Source organism: Trichoderma citrinoviride, assembly GCF_003025115.1.
Source record: "Trichoderma citrinoviride strain TUCIM 6016 unplaced genomic scaffold BBK36scaffold_8, whole genome shotgun sequence".
In the NCBI taxonomy this organism is placed as follows: Eukaryota; Fungi; Ascomycota; class Sordariomycetes; order Hypocreales; family Hypocreaceae; genus Trichoderma; species Trichoderma citrinoviride.
Genome location: NW_020194716.1, coordinates 1,080,592 through 1,105,320, shown reverse-complemented (window position 1 = coordinate 1,105,320; position 24,729 = coordinate 1,080,592). Strand labels below are relative to the sequence as shown.

General features: G+C 56.0%; 7 protein-coding genes across 7 annotated transcripts; 5 read left to right on the top strand and 2 right to left on the bottom strand.

The window, feature by feature from the left end:
* Positions 1 to 50: 50 nt before the first annotated feature.
* BBK36DRAFT_1135573 (hypothetical protein) lies at positions 51 to 3,739 on the top strand. The gene is made up of 2 exons (XM_024892692.1): positions 51 to 255; positions 316 to 3,739. The coding sequence occupies exon 2, from the start codon at positions 449 to 451 to the stop codon at positions 3,725 to 3,727; it is 3,279 nt and encodes a 1,092-aa protein (XP_024749168.1). The 5' UTR covers positions 51 to 255; positions 316 to 448; the 3' UTR covers positions 3,728 to 3,739.
* Positions 3,740 to 4,284: 545 nt separating this feature from the next.
* On the bottom strand, positions 4,285 to 6,318 carry BBK36DRAFT_1159972 (acetyl-CoA synthetase-like protein; the record flags this gene model as incomplete). Its single annotated transcript, XM_024894253.1, has 2 exons — positions 4,285 to 5,454; positions 5,554 to 6,318. 2 exons carry the CDS (start codon positions 6,316 to 6,318, stop codon positions 4,285 to 4,287), a joined length of 1,935 nt encoding a protein of 644 aa, XP_024749167.1.
* A 5,363-nt stretch (positions 6,319 to 11,681) lies between these two features.
* BBK36DRAFT_1202919 (hypothetical protein) lies at positions 11,682 to 12,620 on the top strand (the record flags this gene model as incomplete). The annotated part of the gene is made up of 3 exons (XM_024897241.1): positions 11,682 to 11,771; positions 11,836 to 12,485; positions 12,546 to 12,620. Exons 1-3 carry the CDS (start codon positions 11,693 to 11,695, stop codon positions 12,618 to 12,620), a joined length of 804 nt encoding a protein of 267 aa, XP_024749166.1. The 5' UTR covers positions 11,682 to 11,692.
* Positions 12,621 to 13,142: 522 nt separating this feature from the next.
* BBK36DRAFT_1135572 (hypothetical protein) lies at positions 13,143 to 14,865 on the top strand (the record flags this gene model as incomplete). Its single annotated transcript, XM_024892691.1, has 2 exons — positions 13,143 to 13,385; positions 13,460 to 14,865. The coding sequence occupies 2 exons, from the start codon at positions 13,143 to 13,145 to the stop codon at positions 14,831 to 14,833; spliced, it is 1,617 nt and encodes a 538-aa protein (XP_024749165.1). The 3' UTR covers positions 14,834 to 14,865.
* Positions 14,866 to 15,146: 281 nt separating this feature from the next.
* On the top strand, positions 15,147 to 16,264 carry BBK36DRAFT_1120212 (hypothetical protein; the record flags this gene model as incomplete). The annotated part of the gene is made up of 2 exons (XM_024890674.1): positions 15,147 to 15,391; positions 15,481 to 16,264. 2 exons carry the CDS (start codon positions 15,147 to 15,149, stop codon positions 16,262 to 16,264), a joined length of 1,029 nt encoding a protein of 342 aa, XP_024749164.1.
* A 177-nt stretch (positions 16,265 to 16,441) lies between these two features.
* BBK36DRAFT_1159968 (amino acid transporter-like protein) lies at positions 16,442 to 18,085 on the bottom strand (the record flags this gene model as incomplete). The annotated part of the gene is made up of 1 exon (XM_024894252.1): positions 16,442 to 18,085. One exon carries the CDS (start codon positions 18,083 to 18,085, stop codon positions 16,442 to 16,444), a length of 1,644 nt encoding a protein of 547 aa, XP_024749163.1.
* A 5,045-nt stretch (positions 18,086 to 23,130) lies between these two features.
* On the top strand, positions 23,131 to 24,322 carry BBK36DRAFT_1141776 (hypothetical protein; the record flags this gene model as incomplete). The annotated part of the gene is made up of 2 exons (XM_024893478.1): positions 23,131 to 23,685; positions 23,795 to 24,322. The coding sequence occupies 2 exons, from the start codon at positions 23,131 to 23,133 to the stop codon at positions 24,320 to 24,322; spliced, it is 1,083 nt and encodes a 360-aa protein (XP_024749162.1).
* Positions 24,323 to 24,729: the final 407 nt, after the last annotated feature.

Genomic DNA, 24,729 nt, shown 5'->3' with positions numbered 1-24,729 from the left:
CGCTCTCTCGGCCCCCCGGATCGCCCTGCCGGGCTCCTGAAAACCCTCTGCCGGGTCCGAGGAGACACGGGCGAGGCTGTGGCGAGCGCCCGTCGCTTTCGCATCTGATCTCTCCAAAACTTGGCCACGGTGCGGTCAGGATAATCCTCCCCCCCTGCCGGCCGGCTTCTCTTCCTAGGTCCCAAGCGAGTGGTCCTCTCCCCATGCGCTGTGCCTTGGCCAGGAACGGGTTGATCAATCTGACAAGCGTCCTCGAAGGGAATTGACATTCCTCTCTTCTGTCCTTCTCTCATCTCATCTCCTTCTATAACCCTACCCTCTCGCTCTCGTGGTTCGAGTCTTCACCATCGCACGCCCGCCCCCCTTTCTTTGCTTCGGCGCTTACCCTACGCAATCTTTGCGGCATCGTCTCCTCCGCTTGGCGCGTCGAGACGTATTGGCCGCTGCCATGGCCGAATTCGCACCACTGACAGGTTTCCAGAGCCCATCACCGAACGGCTTCTATTCTTATCCCGACTCTGGGGCCAATGACCCCCGCCTGCAGACCGATCATCACAGCAGAAATACCGACAGCGCATATCGAGCAGCCGGATCCCACTCCTCTGCCAGGCTCCCTCGAAAGCCGTCCCTCCAGACATTCCAGAGCCACGCAACGTCAGCATCAGGCGGTGGCCTTCCACCTCATCCCAAAGCGAGAGCAGCGTCCGTGTCTAGGCTTCAGCACCAGCATGGGAGACAGCTGAGCCTGCAAGACAGTCTCGAGAAACCATTACCGGAGCCGCCCGCCGAAACAAGCCTCTCGACGCCCCCGTCAGTCACCCTCCCCATCTTCGACAGTCTTTCTCAGAGCATCGGCGCCGTAGAACCGCCCCAGAACCGCTTTCTCGAGTCCCGCCAAGATCACCGAATAAGCCCCGTAGACTCGATGAGCCCCAGCGCCGGCAACCAGGCATACGGTTCTTCGGGCCAGGACAACTTTTACATGCAGGAGATGAGCGCCAACATGGCTGGCTTGAGCGCGACGAGATACGGTGGTGGCCCTGACGAATACAGAGATGGTCATAGAGAGGGGCTGACGCCGAGGAGCAACGGCTCTGTATCGGCAGGCATGTCGCCCGCGATTGCGCAGGGTCAGATGCAGGCGCAGGCACAGGCACAGTCTCAGCAGGCTCAAGGACCATCTGCCACGCCCGTCGGCGGTCCTTCCCAGGGGTCCTCGGCTCATCTATCGGGATTGATGTGCAACGTACACCGAACCACGGGCCAGGAGCCTCCGCCGCTGGTTGGGGCCACGACGACGATCCTAGGCGACAGCTTGTACGTTTTTGGCGGCCGTATCCTTTCCCGGAGCCGTCCCGCGCCGCTCACCTCCGACCTCTACGAGCTGGACCTCATCCGACGCCACTGGACGAAGCTGGAGGTGACGGGCGACATCCCGCCCCCTCGATATTTCCATTCCATGTGCGCGCTTGGGGGCACCAAGATGGTGTGCTATGGCGGAATGTCCCCGGCGCCTAACCAGCCCATGGGGGCGGACCAGCAGCAGCCCGAGGTGACCGTCATGTCCGACATTCACATATACGACGTGCCAAGCAAGCGGTGGTCCTACGTCCAGGCGCAAGAGACGCCCCAGGGCCGGTATGCCCACTGCGCATGCATCCTCTCCTCGTCCGCCACCTTTTCCTCAAAGGACGCCCCTCTCTCGGCTCTCCAGCACAACCCGTCCAACGGCAACCCCAACGAGGGCCGCATCGGCATCAACATTGACGGCACGGGGGGCGCTCAATTGGTCATTGTTGGAGGCCAGGATGGCGCAAACCACTACATTGAACAGATTAGCGTCTTCAACCTCAGGAGCCTCAAGTGGACGACGACTCAGCCGCTGGGCAAGAGCTGCGGCGCCTATAGGAGCGTCGCTGCCGCGCTGCCTCCCGCTGTCAGCGCAAGGATCGGAATGCATGCCCAAAACGGCCAGCAGCGAAACGATAGCACCGCCGGCCAGGAGCCTGGATCGTCCATGCTCATCTACTCCAACTACAACTTCTTGGATGTCAAGCTGGAGCTTCAGATTCGATCGCCCGACGGGACCTTGACGGAGCGGCCCATGTCGGGAACGTACTCGCCACCGGGCCTTCGCTTTCCCAACGGCGGCATCATCGATACTCACTTTGTGGTTAGCGGAACGTACCTCACGTCCTCGAAGCAAGAATACGCGCTGTGGGCTTTGGATCTTCGGTCCCTTACCTGGAGCCGCATCGATGCGGGGGGCAGCGTGTTCAGCCAGGGCAGCTGGAATAGGGGTGTGTTGTGGAATCGACGGAATACGTTTGTTATTCTCGGCAACAGAAAGAGGAGCCTAGTGGACGACTACAACCACCGGCGCATCAACTTCTCCAACGTCTGCATGGTGGAGCTGGAGGCATTTGGCTTCTATGACAACCCGCGCAAGGTTGACCCCATGTCCGGCTTCGTCTCTGCCAGCAGCCCATACTCTGGTCTGAGTCTGAGTCTTGCGCGCAAGGCTGGCTCTACAGCCGGTGGCCGCTTCCACTCTCGGGCAAGCGAGGACCTGGGAGAAAAGGTTCTCGCATTTCGAGAGCTCGCCGACATGGACATCCTGTGCATTGGCGGCGAGCGGATACCGGTCAATTCGCGAATCGTGGCGCGGCGATGGGGCCCCTACTTTGTCCAGCTGCTGCGAGAAGGCACGGCAACACAGGACGGCAGCGACGCTGTGACCTTGCGGTCCGGCCTGTCGAGCAATCCGATGCGGACGTCAGCGTTGACCATCACGCCGAATCGAAACTTTGACGACTCGTCGACGCTGGTGGGCAGCACGGGGGGCTCTATAGGAGGGTCCTTCTCGGGACCGTCTGGCCTCTCCGGTCCGATCCATCACGGAGGCGGTGCCGGCACGGCAAACGGAGACGAGGCAGTTGCAGCCGCCAACAGCGCCCCAACGCCTCGCAGCCTGATGCCCAACTCGAGGCCGCGATGCCTCTACCTACCGCACACGTACCTGACGATCCAGGCCCTGCTGCACTTTTTGTACACTAGCTCCTTACCTTCGCCTACCTCTGCGCTGTGCACGCCGCAGATCCTCTGCTCTCTGCTCCAGATTGCGCGGCCATATCGAATCGACGGCCTGTTGGAAGCCGTCGTCGAGCGTCTGCATGCCCTCCTCGACAGTAGGAACGCGGCGGCGGTGTTCAATGCGACGGCCATGGCCGCTGGTGGAGGACGGGGCATTGACGGGACCCTGAACCCCAACTTCTTCGTCGGCAGCCTGGACCCCATCGGGTCTCCGGTGTCCACGTCAGACTTTTCCCTCAGCGGCACGACCGCCAAGGACTCCATGTCGGACCTGGCTTCGCGCACAGGAAGCCTAAGCGTATCGGGCCTCCAGCAGCATCCGACGCGGTCATCCAGCGGCGACGTGTCTGCCTCGACGAGCACGAGCGGGTCCGAATGGGGATCCGAGATGGGCGACACCGAGCGGGACGCCGTCATCTGGAACGGAGAGCTCAGCAGCGTTATTGGGCTGCAGAAGAGGGGCCTGCGAGGACTCATGGAGGGCCGGAGAATGCGGGAGAGGACAGGGACGGGGACTGGGGGCGCGGCAGGCATGGGAGCTGCCAACATTGGCGGGTATGGAGGCCAGGCTGGCGGCGGCGGCGGCGGCGGCCAGCGCGTCGGGCTGGGGATTGCCGGACCGGGAGTTATCTAGATGACATGATGACGTGAATAAGAAGAAGAAGGAGAAGAGAAAGCGGATGAAAGTGAGGTTGGGAGAGGCTCGTGAAGCGAGGTGGAGAGGGTTATAGCTGGATAAACTCTGATGTTTATATCATGAGCGATTTGTAATCATCTTATGTAGATATATATAGTCTTCTTTGACGGAGGAAACGCGGCTTGTTTATACTACGCTTGTTGTTAATTTTTCTGTTTTGATTAAGATTCGGAAGGCATGTCTAGGGCATATATATATACATGAATGAGGTTATGAAGCATTATTGGCAGAAAATGTGTTCATACTATAACAGAGTGGAAGAGGGCTACCTATTGATATTTATTTCACCTAGTAAAAAGAGACTGAGATAGAGATATGATACTTGATATTCTAGTAGAGAATGTTGTCTCTCCGTTCTAGCATTAGAAGTACACCGTGAAGTTATATATGCTACATTAACAATACTAAACAAACCACATTGAAAGAAAAGTAACAGCAAAGCAAGTAAGGCAAAGAGCCTCTAACACCGCTGAATTGATAAACGCAACATGCCACTATAGCTTCACCCTCCCACCCTCAAGTTCCCTCCACTCCTTCTCTCTAAACGGAACATACGAATCGCCCCTCAGCCAGTATACATCAGTCTCAGTCTCCCCTTCATAACCACCTTCTCCAGAAGACTTCATCCTCGGTCTCACCCCCGCAGCCCGCAGACTCTGCTTCTGCTGCTTGTTCGTCCCCGTCGTCTGACTCCCCACACCGACGTCCCTTACAAGCCGCAAGAACAAGGGGCGAGCGTACCGCGGCAGCGAAGCCCTCACATGGGCAGCCAGGCTGCGCAGCGTGGCCTCGTCGGGAACGGGCGGATCGAGACAGACAGCGGCGCAGCCCGCGCGGCCGTCGTGGTGCGGGAGCTCGACCCCGTAGACGTTGGCCTCGCGGACGGCCGGGTGCAGCCCCACGGCCTGGCTGACCTCGGCGGTCGACACGTTCTCCGACTTCCAGCGGAACGTGTCGCCGATGCGGTCGCTGAAGAAGGTCAGCCCGGCGGCGTCGCGGCGCAGCACGTCGCCGGACCGGAACCAGGCGTCGCCGGGGCGGAAGACGCCGCGCAGGATCTTGGCGTCTGAGGCGCCCGGGTTGTTCAAGTAGCCCTGGAAGCGCTGGCCGATGTCGTCGGGCGGCAGGCGGTACAGCATCTCGCCGGGCTGGCCGGGCTTGACGCGCCGGCAGAAGCCCGTGACAGGGTCGCGCCACGGCGAGTCCGTGGCCCAGTCCACCTCGACCAGGGCCGACGAGCTGCCCGTCAGCAGCGAGTGCAGCCAGCCAGAGCGGCCGATGGCGCCGCGGGCGAAGTCGTTGCTGGACACGTTCCACGCGGCGCCGGGCGACTCGGTGGCGGCGTAGAACTCGGCAATGGTCTCGATGCCGAACCGCTCCTTGACGCGATCCCAGATGTCAGGGCGGAGGCCGTTGCCAAAGGCCATGCGCACGCTGTGCTTGCGGTCGAGGTTCTCGCCGGTGACAGGGTCCAGCTGCGGTGGCGCCGCCAACAGGTACCGCAGCGTCTCGCCGACGTACTGGATCGACGTGGCCTTGGAGGCGCGGCACTCGTCCCAGAAGCGCTTCGTCGAGAACTTGCGGCCCAGCGCCTGGGTCGAGCCCGACAACAGAGTTGCGCAGACGGAGAGGAGCGCGGCGGAGGAGTGGTATAAAGGCATGCACTGGGCGAATGTTAGCCAGGCATGTTTCCTTGTGTGGACATCTGGGCCAGTTGACGGGGAAAGATGGAAGGAGAAAAGGGGGGAGGCGGGGGGGCTTACAGTGTACATGATGTCGCTGTCGCCACGGTTCAGCAGCGTTGCGGCCATGATCCCTCCATATATGCACTTCGCCCATGAGACGACAGCTGGCTTAGGCAAGCCAGTCGTGCCCGAGGTGTAGATGAGCATCCCCATGCTGGCCATGGTGCCGTCCGACCGATCTGTATTAAAGGCCCGCTCCGGAGCTGTCTCCAGGGCTTCGGCCTCTACCTCGGGCGTGAAGACGATGAACTCGACATTGGGCAGACTCTGCCTCACGCTCTCATCCTCGAAATTTGGGGCTACAGCAGGATCGATGAGACAGAGCCTCGTGGTCGCCGCCTCGATGCAGTGAGCCAGGGGCTTCCCAGTAAGATTGTAGTTGATAAAGGCCGGCTTCGCACCAATCGACCACAACGCAAACCACACAAAGATGAAGGTGTCCGAGTTCTCAAAGTCCATCGCCACAATCTCCTGCGGCTTCACGCCGAACCTCTTCCTCATCCAGTGGCCATACCGGAGGACCCTGTCGTAAGTCTGGGCATAGGTGTGCGTCCTGCCCTCGAAGATGAGAAACGGCTTGTTGGCGAGGCGGCGGCTCAGGGCTGCTGACTCCAGGGCGTAGAAGAGGTTGATTGTGTCAGTTTTGAGGCCGTGCCGCACGCGGAGAGACGCCTTGACGACGCTTTTGATGAGCGCTGCGTCGTACCAGAAGCTGCTTTTGGCGTTGAGATAGGCCAGAGAGGCGGCCGCCGCGGGGATGAGGACGGGGAGCGGGACTGGCATGGTATCAGTTGATTCCTCTGTTTTCATGGGATGAAGTATTGTGTGATAGAATCGATAAGAATCCCTTACCTGGCATTGCTTGAAATTTTTCAAAATCACCTCTTTTTTCCTGCTGAAGATAGAGTGAGATGGAATTCAGCATGAGACTGCTGTTGGTCCTCTCCCCCGGATGAAAGCACCCAGGTCAACTCCCCCTCAGTTTATTCCTTAGTATCCCCTAGAGAGTGACCCTAATTTTTTTTCTCTGCGACTCTATTATTCATTAGACGAATTAGATCTCATGATGCCCATCCAAGAATGGACAACCGCCGGTTGGGGGTGTGGTTGAGGAGGAGCCTCGGCATTCAGGCAATATGGCCTCCCTGACGACCTCTTCACACTTTTTTCTTCCCTTTTTGTGTTGGGCTGTTGGAGGTCGAAAGTCGATGTAGACGAATGTACCTCGCGGATATGGGCGACTCAGGTAACGCAACAATACGCATGCAGACGCAGAAACGCAGAAAATAAATGTGACTTTGCAAATACAAAGCACGCAGAATGCCACGCCTCAAAACTGAGCAACAACAAAACCAAGACAAGACCAAGCCCACACAGAGGCAAAAGGGAAGAAGAAAGGAGGAAGGAGCTAAAGTGAAACCCTGAGTCAAGAGGGAAGCCCCAAGGTGACTGTTATTTCTACTCAAGCCTTGCCCTGCCCTTCTTTTGTGTTGGCCACAGCAAGGGCGGACAGGCGGCGGTGGAAACGGCGTCATGCATATTGCATGCGTACTTGTAGCATGCGTGCACGAAAGGGACCGGCCTTTGGTTAGGGTCTCCGTGGGGACCAGGTCGGGGAGGGGGAAGCGTGGTTAGGCTTGCGAGAGAGTTGACGACTTGTTTCCATGTCTTGTCCGTGATTCGGTGTTGGCCATGGGTGTAAGTGCTGGAATTGGTGATGGAAGCGGCATCATCTCCGACAAACACCATCTCCATGCTTTGGCTTTTGTGCTCATCCGATCGTTCATATTCACAGCTGTTCAGTCAGCAATCTGGGGTACTGGAAGCAGATCTGCCAACAAGAACACTTATGATCCTGACATACTTTGGAATCATCCGCATTCGCTTCCATGCTGCTGCCCCCTTGCCTCGACAGAGCAGCAGTCCGGACCGGTTACAACACCCCGAGCCTCCGCCCGCGGACTGGCCCGTCAAATCCGCTCCCCTCCCCTGAAGCGGCTGAAGCGCGGGGAAGCACGCACATCATCATCTCATCATCTCAAACTGATCCAGATCCGCGCTGTTTCTCCTCTCCCCTTTGGTAGCCTGACGAAGAGATGCCTCGGCTCCTTTCGAGCTCCCTATTCTGGAGACTGTCTGTGCGGGGTTCGTCCGCAGTGGATCGTACAAGGGTCCAGCTGGAGAGCGGAATTACTGAACGCTGCGGGCCCAAGGCCAAGCGAAGGGACGATGCTGGTGCTGGATCATGTCTGGCTGACGGACTCTGGTTGGCGTTGAAAGACGTTTGAAGCGCCAGGCCGGATCCATCGAGCAACGGCGATGGCTGACAATTCCGTGTGTGTGCGTGTGTGGCTGTGGCTTGCTTGATGTGCAGATTGCCATCGCAAGTACCATTAGAGCCTGATCGATAACTCGTACAGTGCGTTCCTGATCCTTTGGGGCTATCATGCTGCATGTCCTTTTTGCCAATTTGGATATGAAGCTTCACATGCTGTGCAATGAGATTTCGCGTGGTTGCTTACGCCATGCCTGGTATCCTGGCTTGTCTTGTGCTTCCAGATGGTTTCTTGTTCGTCTCCTTTTCTGTTCTTTTCTTTTCCCTTCAAATTCGAATTCGGGGCTATCTTGAATTGAAAGATCAGCGATTTCCTGAATCGACGTCGTAGGCACTTCATATCCAATATATTGCCGTATTCCGCCTTTGCCGTCGTATTCCGCTGACAGCCTCTGCAGAACAGGGTATCGCAAGTATCGTTCGGCTCATAATATCATGCCCATGCCCGGTACCGGGCAGGCAAGCAAAAGGTAGCGGTACCATTGGCCATCCACAAGGGAAGACAGTGTGCGCTCAATCTCCATATAATTCACTCTACGACCCAATGCCCGACAATTGCTCTGAATCAGCACCTGCACAGTTGTAGGGCCGACAGCCAGTGTCTGTCAATCATCTTAATCATCGTGCAAATGGGATCTGGATGAGCCTCAGTTGCCGTCCGCACAGTGTTCGGAGCTGTGTTGAGACACTCCTCGGCAAGGGTAATTGAGTTCCGACGTCGCAGTCCGGTGTCACTCGATGTTACTCCGTACAATGTGATCTATCAGCGTGTTCAAGCCCCCGTCCGAGGGATGTAATCGAGAGATAATCAGTGTAGCATGCGAAGTCTGCAGAGTATGAGCCATCGATAGGTAGACAATGCTGCGTTGCATATCCAGATGCTGTGCTTTGTGGCACTGATAGAGCACCAGAAGACTGTTGGTCATGTCAACCATAATACCATTGCGGCATCTTCATTCATTTCTCGCCGCTTATAAGGCCGACTTGGCCGAGATGTATGCGTAGCACACATAGGGAAAGGATCCCTGGCGGGTTGGCTTGAAGATCGCTGGCAGTGCAGGCCTGAGACGTGAGCAACCACGTCTTCGGCCTCTGCTATATCTGGAACAAGCCCAATCGCGTTATCCTCGTGACGATAAGACATTCTTCCAGCACGTGGCCATGATTTTGAGCTGAAACCTTGATCCAGCATTCTTGGGGAGCGCTGGAAACTTCTGCAGTGCTACCTTAGATGATCCTGAAGGTGTAAGTGTCTGTTTCGACCTCCAGAATAGGTGTGTCTTGATAGCTTCCACTGAGTCCAGAACGATGACTTGAGATCCAAGAGTTCATCTGTTATTCCATCAGATCTGTGATACTTCCGGAGTGTCACGCAAGTCGTACCAGGTGCCTGGACTGTCCTCTTCATTTGACACCAGGAGATGCGAGATCAACCCAGGCGGCTAAGACTTCCAAGCTGCATAGATATTCTCGGCAGCACTGTGGAGGTTCCACTCATCGTTCGCTTGCATCGCAGTGCCGGTTCATGCAAGCCTCGTCCATCGCCGAGTATTGGTGCTCTCCACCGACAGCGGTTGTCCGACCTGTCGTACTCGGTCGACGGATCATTGTACCTCAATCCGAAGCGCAGCCTCTGGGAACTGCACGCCCGGACTCGACATTCGACTTGCAGTGAACGGTTCCTCTCTGACGGTAACACGCTGATCGGCTGCAATCCGAGAGGCAACACCCCCGTCTATCGCCCGCGAGGATAACCCTGCTCGCCTCTTCTCTGGGGGTAGGTGAGAGAGGAACCCCATGCAAGAATCGCTTGTGAAACATGCCACCGTGGCGGTTGCGTAGATTCGGCTCAGCAACTCCAAAGGATCTGGAAAAGAAACAACGATATCCAGCTGCTGAATATATTCTAAAAAGCGCAAAGATTCGGCCCTTTGGATCTGTGCACTTCTTTCCATGCCGTAGAGCAAATCTCCAACTGGCTACCCTTATTGACTGCAGTCCGGCCGTTCTCCAAGTCAGTAGACCACTTAGACGGGCCTGTAATAGCATGGCTGAGTGCCAGTCACCCCAGCTGTGGTCTGATGCTCTCAGCATCCCAGCGCAATCGTCAAGTATATCCATGGCAGTGAACAACTGCCAGAGGGACTTCGTACCAGCTCTTATCATGGCAGAGTCACGTCCTGTATCGTCCAACTGCGAGAGGACCAGGTCTGCTAGAACAGAGGGCCAATCGGGTCATCGGAGTCCTTCTTCACCTGCAAGCCCATCAAGACTGGGAGACATCTCCGCGTGCGCTCCTCGTCGATGCACTAAGCGCAATTGTCTTCGAAGCCACCAGTAGCCCTTTTGCTCGCCCAGTCTTCTTCCCCAAGCCAGCCGCACAACCACCTCTGCGGCTTGCAAATATATGTCTCGCATGAGTGCGACCTGAGCGCTGCGCTCGGCTGTGCATGACTGATCGATGCAGGTTCCATCTATCCACAAAGTGAGATCGCCCATGCTCCTCAGCCGGTGCAGGGTAGTCATGCAGTTGTGTGTGATACGCAGCGTAGCGCCATTGCTCTGGGCATGACGGAGTTTGTACGTCCCACGAGTATGGAAATCCTTCAATATTGGACTGGAGTCCACGGCAACCTCTGACTTTTGCATCTCAAAGTATCTGTTAGCTCGAGTGCCCTCGACATGAATGAGCCTTACTGATCCGGGCCCTGTGAGAGCAATGTGAGAATGGAGGCAATGGTCTGCAAGATGAGATCCTGCAGGACAGATGAGGTCGTGGCCGTGGAGGCCCGATCTGTTCCCACTTGTGCATATGCTGCAGATATTGGGAGCTTGATTCATTGTCGATGCGACGGCTTTTCTTTTGTCGAAGTAGCTGATACACGTGATGGAGGTTGCCCAAGTCATGGCGTGGTCAGTTAAATAAACACGCAGTTAAGCACAAGCTGTAGTCGCGATCCTTAGTATTATCGTAGTGTGGTCAGCCCCAGATGGAATTTACCAGTTCACAGACTGGCATGACAGGAAAAGCATCTGACGAGCAATCGTCCCTCATATTGCTGATACGTCGTCAGGGCCACGGCCGATATGGTCTGCAGAAACTGGTAGATACTGTAGGCCCTTGGGCGAGGTTTGCGTGATAAGACATGCAAACACCCTATTGTTGCTTTGGGAAAGTCGTCATCGTTCTATACCGAAGCCTGCCACGCCCACGTACCTTTTTGCTCGCATATCACATCTCAGCTCAAGCCTCACATCACAGCCTATCCCTGAAAAATCTGACAGAGAATGACCTCGCCTTGGACTTCGCCACTGCTCGAAGTCGACATGATTGGAAATATACCCTTCGAGTTCATATTATCGACTGGCCGAGGCTCAGCTCACAGGGTATCTCAACGCCATTTACCAAGCGCGGAGCCTGGTAGTCGGTTGTCGCTTCATTTGAGCTTCGCCACAGCCAGTCTCCCGCGCGGGAAGAGCCTTTGCTTAAGGCCCCAAGTGCCAATCCAATTGATGCTATACCAATTGACCAAGCAGTATGAGGGAGTAGGCGGCACGAAATTGCCGTTTTCAGGAGATCGGCACCAATCTCAGGCTAGTTGTCTCAATAGTCTCGTCTGCGCCAGCCATTATCGCCGCATTATTTGCACGCTATTGTGCCAGCTGAACATTTAGACTGCAAGAGTTTGGCCATCAATCACCAAGAGATCTGTTGGCTGTCAGAGTAACACTTTAAAAAGCCACAATCTTGGCGCTGGAGATGGCTGACGGGAAGATCAAGTCAAAGGCGCTGAATCAAGGCAAAGCTTCAGTCAAGGCACGATGGCGGCTCAGAACAAGTTCACAACCTGTACTTTTGTCCTGAAGAAATGCGATTTCTCTAGTCCTTCGCTTGCATCGAGTGAGTCGTCACCTCAGTGGATGGTGTAACCAAGCCAGGGCCGGTCTGCTAACCCATCCATCAGCGTGTGTAAAGAACTTTTGCCAGGGAGAGCCATATGGCTTTGGCTCTTGCACAGCGGACTTTACCGGCGTACCTGCAGAGTGCTGTTCGCAAAGCACGGTTGGCGATGTAGCACAATGCATGGCCAATTTTCAGCAGCAGCAGGGATACGGCGTCTTCGGCGATGCTTGTCTTTCCGTTGAGCGATTCGTGACCGAGTGTGAGAATGCCAACTCCGGGTTTGATACGGCAACTTTCGAGCAACAGGCCAGCTGTCTTTGCTACGACAGCGACAACAATTATGCTCCAGACACGTGGGACAATGCGGTGGCCACCTGCGTCAGTACGGGAGAGAGTGCCCATCCGACCATCTGGAGAGCCTTGCAGAGGAATTCGGAAGTAGTTGGCCTGTGTACAAAGTTTGCTGGTGCTGCGGCCACAACCGGTTCTGTGACAGCCGGCCCCGTCCCGACTGATTCGGCGAGTTTTACTGCTACCGACAACGTTTCTCCGGAAACAACAGCAGCTGGCACGGCGACTCCAACCGAGACGGGCTCGACGGCGGCTGGAACCACGGATTCGAGCGACCAGACTCCAGCGGGATCAAGTGCAACTCGCAGCGCAGCCGCGACGACCACGACAAGCAGCTCGGCTGCCGCTCGAGCTGTAGAGGTGAGTCAAGGCATCAAGTCCTCTGACGTTGATTGGGTGCATGCTGATACCATGGTAAAGACGAGCTACATCCCGTTGAAGTGGGCAGCTGTAGGCCTTGGGCTTATGTTGCCTGCTTTCATGATGACGCTGTGAATGATAATATGAGGTACATGAATGATCTTGGATCGGATTGGCGTTATATCGGATGTTTCGTTGTTTCTGATTGGATTTCACGTCGGCTCCAAGCAGTTGCTTGATCTGGAGCATGGCGTCGAATGTGGCTTGCAGACATCTCGCAGCGGCTGTTAGTAGTACTAGCAGCAAGTAGAGATAGTGTCGATTTTGATAATTAGCACCTGTTCTTTCAATCCAAGCGGCATTTTGAGCAGAGTGACTGTGGAAGTAAGAGACGAAGCAATCAGAATGAAATACGTAGAATCTGGTGATGTGAAGGAGAGCAAGTTCATCTGGTGGTTCCGTCATCGCAGGGAATCAAGGAAGGCACATGCCTGTGGCAGCAGCGAGCGGCCTTCACGTGACTGCGCGGTAGTCGATGGAGCCTGTACCTGAATTCATGCCACTTCGCCCAGATTGGCTGGACAAGGTAGAGACAGACAGTATCGTCACAAACCTCCAATTCACGTTGACGGCACTGATCCACGTCGCTCCGCAATCATGGCGTCCGGGGAAGCAGAGCAGCCGCTGGCATCAGGCAGTTCTGCGCCTGTTGACTCTGCCTCTCCAGCGCCTACGTTGCCTCCTCCCGAGAAGCCGTCGGCAGTCAGACAGCGGTCATATGTCGTGTTGTCCTTCTGGCTGGTGGTGCTTCTGCTCGGGGTGCCCATCTGGTGGAAGACGACGGCCATCTACCGCGCCGAGCTGCCTCTGGACAGCATGCTGAAATGGGCTGACGGCAAGGTATGAATGAAATTCAATTTCCGGCCCGTCACGCGATGCTCTGTCGCTCTCCGCTGACGCTGTGTGGTTCATAGGCCTGTCGACCCGTCTTTCCCCTCCAGATCTCGATACAGGCGGACGCCCTCCAGGAGCAGGAGGCGCACAATCTTATCCGACTGACGCAGCATGCATTGGACGATCTCAACGACTTCTCCGGCCACCATCTGCGCCTGCAACTGGCGCCGCGCAATGCGCCTCTCCCTAAAGACGACTTCCGAACAGCCCTGACGATTCGCCTCCAACCGGGCACGAGCACTTCGGCGTCGCTCAACCAAGAGTCCGCCGTTCTCGACATCACCTACCCTCCCAACTACGTCCCGTCTCTCACGTCGCCATCATCCCCCCTTGCATCCTACATCACCAACGAGCTTCGGGCCACCTTTGCTGAGGAACAGGCCATCATATCATACCTTCTCTCTACGTCGTCCATGTCCACCGGCGTGCGCCCCCAAGGCCTAAGCGCCGAGGCTGCTGAGGCTCTCTCGAAGCGAACGACCCGATCCCTGCGATACGCTCCGACATATCATCTCACTTTTTCGCTCTTCACGGCCAATGGTGTGCCTAATACGTGGGATATCGAGGCCGCGTTGGACGAATACATCAGGCCTATGCTGGAAGTCTTGCGCCCCATCCACAACTTCACGATTGACACCCAAGTTCAGCTGTACGCCGTCCCAGGCGTGCAGTCTCAGGTGCTTAGCAAGGAACATCTTTCGTCGTTTATCAATGCTGCTGAGTGGCCGCTGTCGCCATCTATTGGCAAGGCGCCAACGGTCAACTTTGTCATCTACGTTGGAAACCAGACGGTGGCGCTGGATGCCGAGACGGAGACGTCTCAGTCTTGGATGATACCGCAATGGGGCACCGTGTACCTGCTTTCCCACCCGGACATGGCCAGCCACGTATCGGTTGAGGAGCTGAAGCAGCCCATGCTTACTTTCGGCGGCCACTTGCTGTCCCTGCTGGGCACTCCTCAGTCTGGTTCTCTACCTTTGCGACTCTCTACCCTGGGTCGCATCCGATCTACTGACCTGTTGCTCCGTGCGTCGTCTACTCTGGGATCGCTTGCGAGACTGTCTCTTGCACTGCCCTCCATCTCGATCCCTCGGAGTGTCGCAGACGGCGTTTCCAAGACGATGCATCACCTGGAGCTGGCTTGCGCCGACCTTGGCGGGCCTGAAGGACTGATGCACGCGAGGATTGCCGAGGAAGAGGCAGAGAGGGCTTTCTTTGAGAAGAGCATGGTGGGACAGCTGTATTTCCCAGACGAGCACAAGATTGCCGTCTACCTGCCGTTGCTTGGGCCGGTGTTTGTGCCGCTGATACTGGGGCTCATCAACGAGATCAAGAAGCTCGTCAAGGAGGCGAAGCAGAAGGCGCTGGATGCTAGAAGCAAGAAACATCAGTAGCAAGTTTGTCTAGATTTGGTTTGGTTATATAATTTAGAAAGATACCCGTGGTTTTCTTCCCTCTCACTTCTCAATTGTTTGTGTTTGCCTCATTTTATAATTTCATCACTGCTGAGTGAAAGTGACGTGACAGCGAAGCTACTCCCTAAATAGAGCGAATGGAAGCTTCCCCGGATGATTAATTGGAGCTCCCCCAGTCTCTTGAGCAACCAAAAACATCCATCTCCACCACGCCGACCGACAGTGGAGGCCATTATTGACAATAGCATTTGAAATCCTCCATCGTCGGCATCAAAATGCGAAAAAGAAGAAGATGCTGCCCCAGCCATCCTTCACGCTAACCATCCCCAGCATCCACGACGGCACGCCCCTCGAGTGCCGCATCTATCACCCAGCCTCGTTTTCGCGCACCTCGCAGCCCGAGCCTTGGAAGCAACACGCGGCTGTCTTTGCGCATCCGTACGCTCCGTTGGGCGGGAGTTTTGACGATGGAATAGTGGACATTGTGGCGGCTCAGCTGCTGCACAAGGGATATCTGCTGGGGACGTTCAATTTCAGGTGCGTTGTGCCTTGTGTGGGCGGATTCTGGCATGAGAACGGAAATCGAGTAACATGTCAGCTAATGATGCGCATCAAAACGGGTGCAGAGGTGCTGGGCAATCTGGGGGGAGAACATCATGGACGGCGAGGCCGGAGCGCGACGACTACATCAGCTTCGTCGGCTTCATGGCGCATTACGTCCATCGTCTGGTGTCGTCTGCTGACATTGACGAGACGCGGTTGACTGCATGGAGCCAGCACCCTTCTGTCCTATTGATGGCGGGCTACTCTTACGGAGCCATGGTCACAACGCAATTGCCGCCTCTCAACGAGCTTTTAGAGCCTTTTTCTTCTCCGGACAGCGGATCTCATGCCGCCCAAATACGACTGCGGGCTGAGGGTTGGGCGGAGAAGCAGAGGCACGCCCTGCGGGAAGCTCAGAGCCAGCACCAGACCGCCGACAGCCCAAGAAGCTCAGCGAGCCCCGGGCTTCTGGTCCCGGCAAACGGCAGGCTCTCACCCATCAATGGCTTCATGATGCCCCGGCCAGCGTACTTGCTCGTCTCTCCGCTACAGGGCCTGGTTACGCACCTGGCCACCATGTCCCTGATGCCGTCGGTACTCACAAGGCGAAGGCCTCCTCAACAAGACACCGGTGCCGAGGCCAAGCTCGTGCAGAGCCCTACATTAGCCGTCTTTGGAGATTGCGACATATTTGTTCCCGTGGGCAAGCTGCGTGCTTGGGTGGCACGACTCAGTTCGCAGCCAGCATCTCAGTTTCGCGGACATGAGATTCCGTCGGCGGGTCATTTCTGGGCTGAGGAGGGAGTGCTGCATTCAATGCTAGACTTGGTTTGTGATTTTGCTTATACGCTTTACGACAGCAATTAGAGTGGTGGTTGTTACAGCTTGGGTTTTATACGCTCGATACCTTAGATGCAGGGTGACAGGCTGCCTTTATGAACATTTGCCTTGCTGGCATGGTTATATTATTGACTCAATTCTTACATTTTCATCCATTTTTCGGAAGATCAAAAAACGCGTCACGAGGCCTGGCTGGTACGCTCCTTATTTCATATCCTTGGGTGTGACCGCTTGAGGGTTGGGTTCATCGTACGAGAGTTCGCGCACGACTTGGCCCACCAGCTCATCATCCAACTGCATAAAGGAAACACGGCCATTGACGAACCAAAAAGCAACGGCAGCAACAAGCATGACGCCAAAAACAGCAATGGCGTAGTTCATGTCGCTCGGCGCCGGGTTGGGGCTGCCAGGGAAGAGGAAGAAGACGGATGTGATGGCGCAGTAAATGATGGAGACGATATTGAGAGGCATGCCGAGCCGTCCCAGGCGGAACTCTCCCGGGGGCAGCTTGTCACGGCCGACGATGAGGAGGACGATGATGGGCATGGCGTAGGAGACGGTCAAGGCGATGGTGCTGACACTGAGAATGGCCTCGAGCACCGTGTTTGCAAAGAGGTACAGGACGCCCACCAGGCTGATGAGGAACGCCTGCAGCCACAATGCCCGACCGGGAACCTGCCATGTGGGATCGACGTAGGAGAAGTACGCGGCGAAGGGGATACCGCCGTCGCGGGCGAAACTCCACGTCAGGCGGGAGGAAGAAGTCAGGACGCTGACTCCCTGGCCCATTCCGTTGAAGATGAAGAGGGCGACCAGCGTGGCGGCGCCATTGAGCCCGACAGTCTCCTGCAGCAGTTCGACAAACGGCAAGCCCGTGGGAGGATCCAGGACGTTGTCGAGGTTCTGGATGGTGAAGAGACAGATGACCATGAAGACGAAGCCGGAGACGGCGCCGCAGATGACGGACAGGTACATGGTCTTTGGCCCGTTGCGGCGCGGCGCGGGGATCTCCTCGACCATGTGGATGACGGAGTCAAAGGCCGTGAGCCCGTACGCGCCCTGGACAAGCCCCATGAACCAGGTGACGCCGTCGGGCCAGCCGGTCTGGTTGATCCAGGTGCCGAAGACGAACTTGGCCGACTGGAACTTGAGGTCGTCCTTGACGCCGACGGAGATGAGCAGCGCCAGGCCGATGACGAAGAACAGGCCGACGTACCAAACGCCGACGAAGTTGTTGAACCAGGGCAGGAAGCGATCGCTGCGGCAGCCGACGTGGTTGATGGCCGTGAAGAAGACGGTGATGCCGACGTAGACGAGGAACTGCACCCAGCCCTTGCCGGCGCCGTCCCAGTCGGGGTCGAACATGACCTTCATGCCGAGCAGGAACTCGGTCATGAAGGCGTTCTGCGACGCCGTCAGCGTCCACCAGCCAAAGGTGTTGATCCACGCGCACATGTAGGCCGTGAAGCGGCCCAGGGGCGTCTGGCTGAGCTGCGAGATCCAAAAGGCCTGGCCCAGCGCGGTGGGCATGCTGCTGCAGAGCTCGCCCATGGACACGGCGACGCAGACGTTGCACAGGGTGACGACGGCGAGCCCCCAGAGGACGGCGACGGGCCCGCCGTTGGTGAGCCCGCTGGAGAGGCCCTGGGCCTCGGTCGAGTAGGTGCCCAGGACGCAGAAGGCGAGGGCGAGCATGCTCCAGATGTCGAACTTGCGGGTCAGCGCCTGGGAGTGGCCGAGGGCGGCGAGGTCGACGGCGTCGCGGGTGGCTTGGTCGACGGTGTCGAGGTCGTCATGGTTGTCGATGAGCTTGGTGATGTTGGGGGCTTTCTTGCTGCCGCTTGCCATTTTGATGGTTCTTGTTGTTGTTGCTTTTTCTTGTCTCTTGTCCCTGCTACCTCCTTTTGATAACGCTTTGTGGTGGTGCGAGGCGAAGACTGCGGATGGATGAGTATATAGCGAGACAGCATTCCCAGTTTGTGAGAGTCAAGGTTCTCGGCAGGTGCCTCAAAATATATAAATCACACCGATCAACCAGAAAGAAAAGATTGTGCAGGTTCGTATGTCACAATAGGAGGAGGAGGATGAACAAGAAACACCGATGTCCAGATGGTCGGGGCACGCCATGGAGTTTATGTGGTAGTATATCCCCCTGCCTGGCCCGTCTCTCTCTGCCTCGGCCTCCTCCTCACCTTGCCCATAGACTTGGAAAAGAGTACATGCACGCTACAGCTCAATTGCATAGCCGTCGTAACGCAGGTCTGCAACCTCCTCCTCCTCTTTCAAACCCCTGCAGACTGGACGCTTATCTCTTTCAGCAGTCTCATCAGCGAAATCAAACCCCCGATCGCAGACGAGTTTCAGTGCGTGTGGCACACCTCGCGCCGAGGAATCTAGGCTATAAGAAGCCTAGATGAAAGAAAAGGGGGGGGTTGCAGAGAGAGAGACAAAAAGAACTCACAACCACTTGCCACAACTGACTTCCTCCGAGTACCGAAACTGCAAAAGACCCGGTCGAGAAAGAGAGAAAAGATGATAACGACGGGGTCGTGATAGGGCGCGCCGCCGATAACGCTGGATCCTCGTTCCGCTTTCTTGAGGGCGCCATGCCCGTGAACCGGGGGGGTTTGCTAAGATACGGCTAAGCCAGGGTTACCCCGGACTTCCCCAGATTTCTGCTGCTCTCGTACCAAAGCCTCGAGCCTTCAACCCTTCTTTTCTCTGCTGCTTCTCTTGAAGAGCCGGGTTATTATGGATCGGCACGATTAGGAGGGGACTTTCTTGGAACGAAAACTTCCCTCCTTTTCCCGCTGTTGACGGCGTGTCAGTTAGTGTCTTGCTGGGTTATGCCTGTTATCAGTTTGGTGTCGTGTTCTTGGTGTTGTGGCTTCGGGGGCTGACTCTTTGTTGAAAGGCTCCGGTATTTTCACCTCTTCCCGGCCGAGTGTCTATACCTACATGTACGTTGATTAAACGGACATCATTATAGTTCAGCTACCGGAGTCAATATCCAGAACCAGAAAGCTGCGCCCCCGTGTACAGAAAAAGCCCGTGGACTTTATCTACACTTGTGGCATTCTCTGCTGATATTGATCATACAAGGTACTCTGATAGACAGGGCTACGGACCATGCTGGGATCGGGAAACCCGGCGAGAGGAGCACAAGGGCTGGGGCGGGCTTCAGTCTTGAGGAGCATGTAGTCTAGTACAAGGAAGCTGAAATCTGATCTATTTCTCGTGACTAATAGCCTGAATCCTAGATGCACGAGTTGTTACTGATAGATACCGAGATAGACGGATTGATATCTAGATTAATCGTTGAGCCTTGCGCAATCTGGCCAAGGCCGAGATACCGTGTGGGCGTCAAGGGCGCTGAGTCCGTTGATTTGCTGACGGCTTCGCCTAGCCTTCCGTTTCGATCTGCGGGCCCACTGGACAGTGGACTTGGGTCTGTCATTGTGCATGCGGGGGGGAACGAGAATATCGGGCTTGCGTCCTTGATGATTGCGATGGCCCTTCAGTTGAGTTTCCGTCGCCTTATTTGGTTCTTTGTTTGTCGTCATTGCGGCGATGGTCCGTTGAGGCTTGTCACTCTCAGCGTGGCGGCGATTTGACGGGTGGAGCTGATCGGGGTCTTTGATAATAGTACCTAGTACTATCGAGTCTCCGAACTGAGACTTACAAGGCCTTGGAGGCCTAAAGGTCGATGCATGGGAGATTTCGCTACCAATCGACCTCGATATGAAGCAGATCTGACATTGTGAATCAATTGTTGCTGTACAGAAGGATGAATGGGTGATCATGGCGTTGAGCGCGAACGACTCCAGCTGCTGGACCGAAGGAGGCCGCTGGGCTGATTGGTATGAATTAACCTCGTCAGCTTCCTGGACTCCGGGCAATCGAGCACTCCTTTGTCGCTTTACCTATCACTCTAAAGATTCCAAACGTTTAGCGTCCTGATGGGCATTGAAGCTACGAGGGAGGATCTGCTCATAGAAGACACGAACTTCAGAGTACGTTGCAGGGTAGGCAAGCGGGCAATGCTCAGCAGGAGAGGTACGTGCGAGTCCCTGATGAACCATCAGCAAGTGGCTTCAGAGCGGCTCAACATTGTGAATCAATTTGATGGCAAGAGTCGGCAGAGATGAACATTTGACTGGGGCGCTGACAGCAACGGCCAATAGCCAGTCTCCTTCGCAGGGCGAGCAAGACACAGCCGTAGCTACGTGTTCCTCGTTGCCGCCCCAGAAGAGAGCAGGAAGAGAGCCGCATCACCACAGCCTTCACCGAAAATGCCATTCCCGCACTCCCAAGTCCTCCCTTGCCGCAGCCCTCGCAATGTTACGCAACGCCTCGAAACACTTTGGTAAGCCATCGTTGAGACATGAAATCCGCCCGAAATAGAATGAATGACGTGTTGCTCAGGCGACCTAGAAAATCAGAAGAGCATGCGACCTTCGAGCGGATGCTATAATTACACGCATTCATCTTCTACAGCACAAAGTATGTACATGCAGAACAGAGAGACAGCCAACTAAGGACCGACCAACAGCAGGGTTACGCGCCTTTTGTAGTTGTTGGTTCATGACCCAACAGACGCATCAGATGAAACGCGCTTCTTCTCTGCCCACGAGATCACGCTTGAAACGTCCCTCTGTCATGACTGCTACCCTCAGAACCCCCGCAAACCCACCATGGTCGGCTCCCGCAGCCGGCCTTGGAGAATCATCGACATATGCATTATTGACGGGAATCGATGCCCGCATGTTCATGCAAATCTCGGCCGCCAGACGGTCTCACGGCGACCCGGCCAGACGAGGTACCGTCACGCGGGAGTCTAGGCGACAAGGTACAAGCGGAACAGCCGCCGCGGCCGGGCCAATCAGACCAGCGCGGTAAGATCCTAGCGCGGCGCTTCTTGAGGCCCCGCGGGCGGCCAGAAATAGATTGCGCTAGAGCTGCTTGCGGACTAGACTCGGCTGGCCCTTCGCCAGACGCGCGCTTGAAGCCGCTCAATGGACCAATCGCGCTTCACCCGCTTGTGGAGAAGACTACCACTAGTACGAAAAGGGAACGGCAACCCATGTACTTCGACTTTCGTACCTGTTATGTCGACTCTGGCCTCCCTTGCCCGCCTCCATCGCCAGACATACTACAACCTTGAACTTACATACAAAAACGCGCAAAAGGCCGGGATCGTTCCCTTCCAGCAAGGCAGCGCGGCAAAAAGAAACAAGAGTCCCTGCAGCTGCACGCGTCTGCCATGTGCAAAAACCGGGGTGACCCATGCAAAAAAAGGTGTTCCTTGCCCTGGGGGAGGAGTGCATCTCTTTCCGGGCGGTTCAACCCTTCTCTCTCCCCCCCCACGGTGGTGATCCCTCCCGCCGCAAAGAAGAAGAACTCCATGCAATGCAATGCAATGATCCCGCTCATTTCCTGTTGGCGCCGCTATTGCGTGGGTTCTTCCAGGGATATGGAGATTGGAGATGGAGTCTTTCTTGCTCTTTTTGATGTCATTGTTGGGCTAGGCTATGGGTTAGGGGGGTTGCCGCCTGAGCCTTGTCTGCTGGTGAAGGTGACATCGTGGACATGCCATTTTTCTCTTCTGCGAGGCAGCGAACATTCTCGATACTACGTCGACGCGAACAATAATGAAACATTTTCAAGGGCCAGTCCCGCGTCTGTGCTATGTTTGTCCATCTTAACGCTCGTAGCCGCCATACAGACGGTACCTAGCGAGCGCGCTTCCTCGGACTGAGCCGTTGTTCCTCTGCGGGCCCCCCTTTTTTTCCAACCCTCGCCAGACGTTATCCTCTCTGACATCTGTACATAGCAATTTCTTCCTAATCCGTAGAGCAGCCCCAAGCAATATGCCAGCCTTGCCAGACGAGATAGCCGCCTTTGCCCAAACGGGAGCCCCTGTCTAGCCGCCCGTGGCCCATAATGCGCACTGCTGGGCGTGCCCGACCAATATCAGCGAGCCATTCTCGCCAGACTGAGCTCTTCAGATACACGCGCTCCGTTTCACATGTCCCATCGGGCTTAGATCTTCCCTTGTTTCATCCCGACAGCCGCCCACAAGGGGGAGGAGGAGGAAGAGGGTGGAGGGCCTGTCAGTAAGTAGTATGGTCATTGCGCTTCTCTTCGAATTCCTCTGGCCCAGAGATGACTGCATCGCAGGACCTTAAAACAAGGCCCATGTCCTCCGGGAGCCTGCTTCTTGCTCTCCCTTGATTCCCCAGAAGCCCTTGTTTTCAAATCTTTTTCTTTTTTGTTTCCTTTTTTTGTCCCTGTCTCTCTGTGTTGTTTTGCTTTTACTCAAGTTTCACTCAACCCTGTTTCGGAATTCTTGTTTCTTCGCAACTCGATTGCTGTTCGCATATTCTGTTCTTGCGTGTTATTTAACTCTACACCTCTCTTTTTACTGTTCAACTCGTCGACCGAGTTTGTGGAGATCGTTACCGTCATCATCATTCTTTGGGGACGTTTTCGAACCCCCCTGCAGACGACTCGATCCCCCCCCTCTTACAAGGACCAAGACCCTCACGGCAGACCGCACTGCAGGCCATTCCGGTCAGGACCGCGAGGACCCTCGGCCAGTCATATCGACCTTAATCAATAATTTGTTTCATTACTTGGCAAGTGGTTACCGAGCCGGTCTCGTATCACCTCATCCAAGCATCGATCAGCATCGGCAAACAACCTTCTTTCTTCATCCCCAACGGAAGTCACTCTTCTCTTCTGCATCATCTTTGGCCATATCAGCAGACGCTTTCTCCACCTGTGGCAACTTTCTTCTTTTGCTCTTCTTCCTCTCTCCTTCGTTTCTTTCTCCTGCTCTCATCAATCCAACCAAAGTCGACAACTCCCTCTCTCCAAACTTCCCCTTGATGATGGCGAGACACACCAGAAACTCCAGCGAGCAGGGCTACAGTGGCCTCCAGACCGGCCTGGCGCCGTCTCCCATGTACGCCCCGTCCCGCATGCTCCCGGGAAACTATTACGACGTGCCCTCATCCTCGTCGTCGTCCTCCGCCATGCCGATTCCTCCGCCGCTCGCCCCCCCTCCTCATCAGCAGCAGCCGCAGCAGTACGGCCCGTACTCGACCAGCGCCCCGTCGCCCACGCTGCCCATGCCCCCCGTCCAGACGTCGGCCTCCCAGCACCGGCCCAGCTCGGGCGCCTGGAACCCGCAGGACGACCAGCAGCTGCTCCAGGCGCGCATGCAGGGCCTCAACTGGAACCAGATCAGGGACCAGTACTTCCAGTCCAAGACGCCCAACGCCTGCCGGAAGCGCCACGAGCGGCTGATGGAGCGCAGGGGCGCCGACGACTGGGACGCCCGCAAGATGCAGACGCTGGCCAAAGAGTACATGAGCATGCGCAAGGAGATTTGGAGCGGTCTGGCTGCTCGAACCGGAGAGAAGTGGAGCGTTGTTGAGGCAAAGGTAAGCCCTTTCCTTCTTTTCCCTTGCCTTTACTTTCCCCCTTTTTTTCTCGATGCCCCCCTGAGCATGACAAGTTCAATGCTAACATAGTGTTTCTTCAACTATCTAGTGCATGTCCAACGGCCTCAAGAACCTCCAGAGCGCCGCCCGCGCGGCTTCGCGCCGTGACCGTCTCGAGACGGGAGCTTCACTCACAGGGTATGACGACGATAGCGGCATTTCCGGCATCGGCCTGACCCCCGTTGATGAGTTAGACGCATCCTACAGTAGCCCCGCGACGAGCTCGTCCGGCACACACTCCTTTTCCAGCTCCGCCAGCTACCACCAGCAGCAGCAGCAGCACCAGAGCCAACATCACCATCACCAGCAGCATCTCCAGCCCCCTCACTCTCATTCACACCTCCACCCTCACTCCCAGCACCATCAGAACTCCTACGGCATGGCTCCCGCGTACTACGGCGGCCACGGCTACTCGTCGAGCGTCAGTTCCACGGCCAGCATGAGCCACGGCTACGTGTCCCGCGGCGGCACCACCGGAACGAGTCAGGACAGCAGCCCTTATTTGGATAGCCAGCGGCTGTCGACCGACATGGGCATCGAGTCTCTCGTTCATCGTCCCAACGGGGGGAAATTCTAATCTCTCTCTCTCCCTCTCTGTCTCTCTTGACAAGTCTCTCGTTCTAATCATGGCGTTCTTGTTTTTGGTTGCTTATCGCTCTACTACCCCCTTTTCCCCTTCCCCCTTTTCGATCTCGTGTCGAAAGAGCACCTCAAACCCATATATGAGCTACGCTTCCATTCCTTTTACCTGGCCATTGTTTGATCGCGCCTTTGTTTTTCCCTACTGCATTTGAGGCACTGGTGTTCACATGGCGTTCTGTTTTCTTTGACACCTCCTAATCCCCTATCTCCCGGAATCCCCAGAAAAAGAAAGAAGTTGGGGGAAGAAAGAAGAAACAGAAAGAGAGAAGGGATCTCGGAGACGGATATCCTTGTTATTTTTTCTCGATATTCTGATAGATCCGAAGACGGGATATACAGATT

What these genes read in the sequence shown, in the direction of transcription:
- BBK36DRAFT_1135573 (XM_024892692.1), top strand. Translation starts at nt 449, where the DNA reads ATGGCCGAATTCGCACCACTGACAGGTTTCCAGAGCCCATCACCGAAC.